This window comes from Amphibalanus amphitrite, unplaced genomic scaffold, assembly GCF_019059575.1.
Source record: "Amphibalanus amphitrite isolate SeventyFive unplaced genomic scaffold, NRLGWU_Aamphi_draft 000613F_arrow, whole genome shotgun sequence".
Lineage (NCBI taxonomy): Eukaryota > Metazoa > Arthropoda > Thecostraca > Balanomorpha > Balanidae > Amphibalanus > Amphibalanus amphitrite.
This window is the reverse complement of record NW_024882107.1, coordinates 353,676-362,067: the sequence shown is the minus strand read 5'-3', so window position 1 is coordinate 362,067 and position 8,392 is coordinate 353,676. Positions and strand designations below refer to the sequence as shown.

Here is an 8,392-nt window from a genome sequence, read left to right as displayed (position 1 = left end):
CGGCCGCGGTGACTCCCAATAAGCTATCACACAGTTGCGAGAACAAAAACTAAACTTTAACGAACATCTGAATGACGAACGAATACAAAACTGAGCCGAATACTAGCATGCCACCTCACCATTTGGCAGTGACAGTGCTATAACAAAAATTATTTCATGTGCTGTCAATTCCCCTACAGCTAACAAGACCTTGTCTTTCAGGCAGTGACCAGTCTCAATATGTGCGTGAATATCTTACCTTCTTCTGGACTGGAGGGCGCGGCGTGGATCCCGTCCGACCCCTGGGCCGGGCGTCCTTTCGGCCGACTCTCCGAATCGGACATACGCTGTAGCGTTTTGTACACGCCCGACTTGTTGGGCACGAGGCCGGGACCGGGCCGCGCCTCTCCACCGACTCCAGTCCTTCCGTAGCCCGCCGACCGGGCGTCCTGGCGTACCGGCAGCGCTGGCTTCGGCTTCGGCTTGCCGGCAGCCGCGGTCGGTTTGGGCGCCACCACGGCGGGTTTGGCTGGCGACACGGCGGGTTTGGCTGGCGGCGCTGCAGGCCTGCCGACGGGACTCAGCGCTCGCACGCCGCCGGCAATCAGCGCCTGTTTTCGGGCCAGTTCGGCGCTGACGGGTATATTCGTCGGCCGCGGTCCGGGCCGGCCCGCAGGCGGTGCGGGCTCATCGTCACCGGTCGACTGTCGGTTCAGCCGCCGGATGACGTCGGCTACGCTCCCTGAGCCGCTTACAGCGCCGGCGGTACCGGCGCGCGGCCGCGGCCCGAGAGGCAGCTTCGTGGGTCGTGTCGGTCCGTCCGTGGTTGTAGAGGGCGGCTGGTGCGGCTGAGTGTTTCCGTTTTCCATGGAAGGTGTCTCTGGTGTCGCGATGCCCGGCGGTCGGAAGGGCCGCACCTGTTTGGGCAGTGTCTTGTAGTGGCTCTCCTGTGGGGGATGACAGTCATTCTCTGATCCACCAGATGAGTTGCCGTACCCCTCGTCAGACGCCTCCTCAGGCGTTTTGACTGGGAGAGGACTGGGATGACACGGCGGTTGCAAGTACTCCGACTCCAGCACATTGTAAAACGGATCGGACGGCGGTGCCAGAGCCGGATGGACTGACGTATCCCCCAGCTCATCATACAGCTCCTCCTCTATGACGTCTGCCGCTGGGGACGGCACGCGCGCAGTGTCAGGGACCCTCTGTGGCAGCGGTGGCGGAGGCAGCTGCGGAGGAAGGGTCGGTATGGCTGGGACGGAGCCGGACCGTCCCCGTCCGTCCCTCTGAGGTGGCGGGGGCGGCGGCTGTCCTGGCGGGGGCGGGGGCGGCGGCTGCCCGGGCGGCGCCAGCGGTGCTCGGTCCGGCAGAGGTGGCGGCGGCGGTGACCGGGGTGCTGCCGCTGTCTCGCTGGGGAGCGCCGGCAGGGCTCTTGTCCTGCCCAGTGTCGATCGGAGGGGTGGCGGCGGCAGCACTGGAGCCAGCCAGTCCGGCTCCGGTGGCATGCCCGACGGTGACCCGACCGTGTCGTATATTTCATCCTCCTCGACCTCTACCGTGGGACCGCCGGTCGGCAGCACAGTGTCGGTCGCTTGCGGTCGCCCCGCCGACGGCCAGCTAATATCCTCATAAATCTCGTCCTCCACCGCTTCGTGCCCCTGCTCGGGCTCGTAATACAGGTCCTCCTCCACCGGACTGACAGGAGGCGAGTGCGACGGCTGCTGGCGTTTCAGCGCCACGGTGGCAGCCGCAGCCGCCGAGACGGCCGCAGCCGACAGCATTGGGTCCGGTCCAGGTGCGGGCGGCGCTAACCGCTGTGCGGGCTCCGCCACCGGCTCCCGCTCACTCTTACCCGCACGAACTCCCTCGAGCTCCAGCGCTGCCATCCACTGGCGGGCATCCTTCGGTGTCAACGCCAACAGCTGATGTGTCTTCCCACCCGGCTTCACCAGCTCGAAACACAAAGGGCGCTTTTTAGCGTCAACTTCCGCTCCTGGCGGCGGCTGGCGCACTTCATACCCACTGAGACAGATGGAGCGTTTCTGCGCCGCGTCCGTCTCGTTCCGGTACAGATACAGCCAGCCATCGGACAGGCCGGCCCAGAAGGCCTTGTAGTTGGAGGAGAGCCACAGTTTCGCCTCCTGTCGCAGCTGGAGACGGCCCCAGCGGCGAGCGGAGGAGCTCAGTCGGGCGGCCGGCACCTGCTCGGCGGCAGACGACTCCTGTGACGTCTGAGACTGGATGGAGACCACCTCCGGGTCTGGGGCCGGCGCCTCGAGCGACACAGACGGGGCCGGCTGACCTGCGGAACAACAGAGGCGTCAGATGGTGGAGCTACCCACGGATAGAGCAAATATGGTCTGCTGAGAGCCGTGGGAGCAGACTGACAGGGTCTGGGATATGATCTCAGACGGTTTCAGGTATGGCTATCTAATGTTGCGTGACTTGTGTAGTGTCGGCAGTTGTAGCAGCAGGTAACCCTCGCCACCCCAGGGGCCCCAGCCTCCCAAGACCCAGTCCCGGCCCTCGCGGTGATGTCCGGTGGTTATCAGACTGAGGTCAGCCCGGGCTCCGACGGATGCGGATGTTATGGACTCGGACTGCAGCTAACCGCAAACACTCAGATAGCGGCAAGACGGCAGGGGAGGAAGCAGGTGGTCCGGCCCAGCGACCATCTCTCAGCAGGATCTGAGCGGCAGGGTGGTGCACGACATTATTAGTGATTTTAAACAGCACACAAACGACGGGGAAACACAAGCACAGAGCAATGTTTTGATAATTTAGCATAAATACAGACAGCTTCCTACCTTCGGGAAGTCCGAGCATCCTGGCCGCCTTGCCGCCCATGGGCAGGTAGGCTTCTGCTCGCTCTGCCGAGTCCTGAGCCGCAGGTACGGCCGCCGGACCCAGCTCATCATACTCCTCCTGCGCCTCGGACGGCAGATCGTACGTGTCTCCGCCGTCGCCGCCTCCCGTGTCGTCATAGTAGGCCTCCTGGATCGTCTCGCCCTGCCCGCCGGCGTCATCATACTCCAGGTCGGCCGACGCTGTGTCGTCGTACGTGGCGTCATCGGCTCCAGTCCCGGCTGGGTCGAGGATTGGGTACCGCACCACCAGCAGCTGCAGCTGTGTGCGCAGCTGCTGCAGCTGGTAGCGGCACCGAGCCTCGCAGCTGCTTCCCCAGCCGTCAGCAGAGAGCGAGGCGTCCAGGAAGCGGCTGACATCTGGCGGCAGAAATGGGGAAGCTCTGTTACTCGGGCGGTCACCAGAGGGAAGGGAGGGCTGAGAGGGTCGGTCGAGGTCGGGCCGTCATCACGCTGACGTCTAAACACGCGCTGTGCCTCTGAGGTGCCGACGCTGCAAACCCGATCGTCAGTCGGCTGCAGTCAGCAGATGACAGAGTACGTGCGATAACACACAAACTGTGAGTGAATGCAACGACAAAATAAATATGACACCGGGAAGGCAAAACAAAACCGATTTAGAGATAGGTATATGAAGCGAGGTCAGTCAAACGGCCCTTATTTGCTGTGCCTTCATGGCCGGGCAGGTCCGTCCAACTCATTGCAGTGAGGGATAACTCGGAAGCACATGGACCACCGACCACCAGTAGCCTATAGCCGGGCGGCAGTGCCGGCCCAGTCCCAACAGAACCCCCCGGACGCGGACAAACCATGACGTCACCAGTCCGGGAAAAACCGTACGTCGCGATATACCGTTTCGGTCGATGTATTGACCAGCAGCTCAACGCTATGAACAGCTTATGTAGCCTTGATATGAACGTATGGGCTGGCATACAAATGCATCGTGTATTGCTAAGGCGCTAAGCCCGTCTAATGTCTATGTGCTTTAATGACGCAAAACTGCGGAAATAAAGGCGAACATCGACCGGCCGGTGGCATTGCCTAACCAATGCATAATGCTGGTGAAACAGCTCCAATACAGTCGAGTTGCCACGATATTGAGTAAGGAATAAGCATTATCATTGGCCGCTGTTCAATGTTCATGTGAGTGCAATGAGTGCAAGGCCCCCGACCTGTCGGTCGAAGCCCCTTCGAACTGCGCTTTTAATCGGTGCAATTTATGTGCAAAAGTTCAATAGTAACTTCCTATTAATTAATTATCGCAACATAAACCACAGATGCCTTCACAGCATACCTATACCTACGGCTGGATGAGCTGAGAGGCTTCATCACCCAGACTATATTGAGCGCAGACTACTGCAGCAGACCGTCTTACCTATATTAGCCAATCGTATTCAGGTCTCAGGCGTTATCTGGGGCGGTAGCTGGGCTGCAGCTGCAGGGAGGTAGTTTTTAGGCGATCTTTAGATACCCGTCTGAGTCGGGAGCGGGCGGCCGCCGGGCGGGGGGGGGGGGGGCGGTAGGGGGGACAGACGGCCCAGTAACCAGCTCAAGTGGTGACGGGGTGACCCAAGGCTGGGACGGCCGGACTGCGTGACTCTGCAGCCCATAGGAGACCAGCTGGGCCGCAGATGAACAGGAAAACGGAGCACCCAGGCCCCAGCCCCGCTGCAGAGCTGACAGCTCCAGGGTATATAGTAGTGGTGTCAATTTCAGAAAACGCATGTCCAAAGTCCGTCCAATGTCCAATGCTTACGTCAACTGTCCGTCCAAAAATGTCCAAGCCAGCCATTTGTCCAAAGATGTCCGACACCTACGCAATAGTTTACACTCAACACTGTTATTTAATTTGCTTTTCATGTACCGTTACCAGCTCAAAAGTGTTAACCTTCCAGGCGGTGGGGGGGGGGCATTTTTTGCCCCCCCCCCCCTTTAGTTTTTTCGATATATCTCGAGAACCGCTGCGCCGATCGTCACCAAACTTTCAGTACCCTCCCGGGAGCAGCTAGCGCACATGGTGACCAAAATGTTTTACAAAGGCTATGATAGGTTGGCCGCTAATGACGTCAGAGTGACGTCATTTTTGCCATTTTCGACCCAAAAAAAGGTTTCGCGGGAAGAGCTGTCAGGCCTACAGCTTTAGAGATACAGAAAAATGATTCAGACATAAAAGATGTGGAATCAAGAGGGCTGCAAAATAACTATTTCGGTTTTTCGATTTTTTTTATTTTGACCCCCAAAAATCAAAAAATATATTTTTCGAAAATAATAGCCAAAAAATCCAAAAACTTTTTTGAATTTCGAAAAAATCGGAATATATGTGATAGTCCCTACGGCCTTCTATCTACATACCAAATTTGAGACCGATACCTCTTTTTTTGGCCAAGTTATAGCGAAAAAACTGTTCAAAATTGATGAAGTCAAATTTTCAAACTCAGTTTTTAGCAATTCTAGACCTTGTAGCGCAAAACAAGGACCACCATTAGACTCCCCGTGACGAGCTGCATCGAATCAATACCCATTTTATGCAAAAATATCAACTTTGAAATTTGACCTTTTTTGACCTGACCTTGACCTGACCTCCACCAGAAAGTGACCTAAACCGTACCTGATGGTCTTATAACCAATACCATTGAGTTGGAAATGAAAAACTGGCCATAAAACATGCATCGCACAACCTTAGTAGAGTTGGGTTCATGTGGTGACCCTTGGTGACCTTTGGTGACCTGACCTGTGCCCTGACCTGGTATGACCATTGACCTCTAATAGCAACATATGTACTAGAAAACTGACGCCTTATCGCTGATTTTCGACAAAATGCGTTTTACTCGGTGTTATAGCACTTTCCCTAGAAGCCCCGTGAACGGTGAAACATTTTATCTTTGACCTGACCTGTGACGTCATCGGTGACCCTGAGGTCGATGAAATTCGGTTTCCCTCAACAAATTTGACAGGGCTATCGAACACCGTTTGAATTTTCCGGATCCGTCCAGTAGTTTCGGAGATACGAGGGGGGGGGGCAAAAAATGCCCCCCCCCCCCCACCGCGCGGAAGGTGGCTGGTAGGCCCACCGCCTGCCGGGTTAATCATATTGAAAGCTGAGCTTTCTAATAGCCAATCAATGTTAAACACGATTACTTTTTTAAAATGTTGAGGTGTAGCAAGCGATTCTCCAAAGTTGTCCAAAGCCTGCTGCCATTATCCAACCGAATTCCGACTTGGACATTGGACAAAATCGGAATTCCGAAGATTCAAGTTCCGATTGACACCACTAGTATATAGAGACAGCTCAGCCAGAGGGATACATGACGAGGGCACCCTCACTGGCCCCAATTGAACCGTCTTTGTTGGTGTCAACCAAGCGACAGTTACCTGGGAAAATGACCAGATAGCAGTTCCATTATAATGACAATCAGCCACAACGCACGAGAGGCAGATAAGACCACGGGCCCTTCGCCCAGTTTCAAGTACAATACAATCAGGTCTAGTGCTGTTTGCCTCCCTCGGGAGGGGAGTCTTGCAGTTGAGTTTGCAGACACTTCAAGACAACGGTCCGATGCCACAGACCATTCGAACTTTTATGGCGACCCACAAGCAATGACTCATGCCCAGTACATTTTCGAAGACAATGCGGGTTCGCAGTATAGGCGCGAGCTCCCTGCCAGGAAAACTGCCCGGCAGCGATGAGCCGACTGCCCGACCTGGCCGTCCACTACTGCACGCAAGGCGATGGGTTAATCGGAACGGTTGTACTTACAAGCTTCACCGTACATACACGGAACTGTGGGTTAGTGGTTACAAAATACATAGGTATATGTGTGTCAGCTGAGCGTGGGCCATCGCGTTCACTATGTTAAGGCACAGGTGCTCACCGCCTCCGAATACAGCTGCTATTACGAACTACACCTTTTTACGCCTAAGTTAGGCGGCAGTGCACATATTTCAGTATAATAGTGCAGGCGATTTCGACAGTCGGCATAGTCTGTCTATTGCGAACTGTCGAAATCGGTTGCACTATTACTGAACTGTGTGCACTATATGTCTATATTTGGCCGTAAAAAATGTGGACAGATGATTGGTAAAGGACCTTTGATCAATATCGGTGGGATCAGATCCCCGATCCATTTTCTCATATTTATGCACATGTCTGGCAATTCCATAACCCTGTGTCTGTATCAGGACGATTCTGTTCCGGTGCGACCACCCTGGCACCGCGGGCCGGCCGGGACAGTGGACAGTCCGTGCTGGATTGGCCCCGACTGCAGGTCGTGGGGTTTTCTACCCGGCGTCGCCACGGCCGCAGTGGCGTAGACAGGGGGGAGCCATGGGGGCCATGGCCCCCCCTTTCCGCCCAGCCGCCCAGATGTCGCCCCAATTAGCGCCGACTTGGCTGATGCCGTTTTACAGAGGGAACATGAATTAAAAAGCGATGTGCAGGCAGGGATCGAACTCAATATCTCTTTAGGGGTGCCTGGACACCCCAATGTTCTCCAGGGCACCCCCAAATAGGACCTGAGCCCCCCAGTGTTTAAGGGCGCCCCTCCGGAAACCAGAATAGGTATTCCGAACCCCCAGGGTCGATGGCGCCCCTGAAAGCCGCTGGCACCCACCTGAACGGAACAGTCGCCCCATTTAAGGTTGATTGCACCCCTCTGAAGTTCACAGCTGCCCCATTCGGCCCCATCCAAGGTCGATGGCGCCCCCTGAAACCACTGGCGCCCCTATAAAGCACTAGCATTCTTCTCAAGATCACAGTCGCCCTATCCAAGATCAATAGCGCCCTCAAGAGAGCCACTAGCGCCCCCTTGAGACTGAAGTCGTCCCGCTTGAGACTAAAGTCGCCCCATTCAAGCCCAATGACGCCCCTCCAGAGCGTCCGGTGCGCTTCTGAAGATCAGAGTCGTCCTCAGCCGAGGTCGCTGGCGCCCCTCAAAAGTCACTGGCGCCCATCTAAACGGAGATCACAGCTGCCCGATCTTAAGATCGATGGCAACCCTCTGAAACCAATGGCGCCCTTCTAGAGTACCCGGCGCCCCTCTGAAAATCATATTCGCCCCATCCGAGACAACGCCCCTTGAGACTACAGTCCCCCCCCCCAAGTTCAAGGCGCCCCTCTAGAGCGTCCGGCGTCCTGCTGAAGGCAACAGCGGCCCCATCCATGCCCAATGGCGCCCCTCAACGCCCTTCTAAAGATCACAGTCGCCCCATCAATCCAAGGTCGCTGGCGCCCCTCAAGAACCACTGGCGCCCACCTAAACCGGGACTTCAGTCGCCCCATCCTAAATCAATGGCGCCCCTCTGAAACCACTGGTGCCCCTCTGAAAATAACAGTCGAATCATCCGAGATCAATGGTGCCCCTTCAGAGCGTCCGACGCCCTACTGAAGGCAGCAGTAACCCCATCTAAGGATTATACCCCTCTAGATCACCCGGTGCCCTTCTGAAGATCACATTCGCCCTATCCAAGTTCGTTGGTGCCCTCCAGTAGTCACTGACGCCCATCTGATTGGAGACTTCAGTCGCCCCGCCCCACTCAAGATCGATAGCGCC

General features: G+C 56.3%; 1 protein-coding gene across 1 annotated transcript in view; it reads right to left on the bottom strand.

The window, feature by feature from the left end:
- The window catches only part of LOC122363283 (basic proline-rich protein-like), a 41,586-nt gene that overhangs the window by 391 nt on the left and 32,803 nt on the right, over positions 1-8,392 (bottom strand). The window contains exons 2-3 of the mRNA XM_043332365.1: positions 2,787-3,203; positions 239-2,281 (exon numbers count right to left, since the gene is read on the bottom strand). Coding sequence (XP_043188300.1) covers positions 239-2,281; positions 2,787-3,203 — 2,460 coding nt within the window. The remainder of the gene's footprint in view (positions 1-238; positions 2,282-2,786; positions 3,204-8,392) is intronic.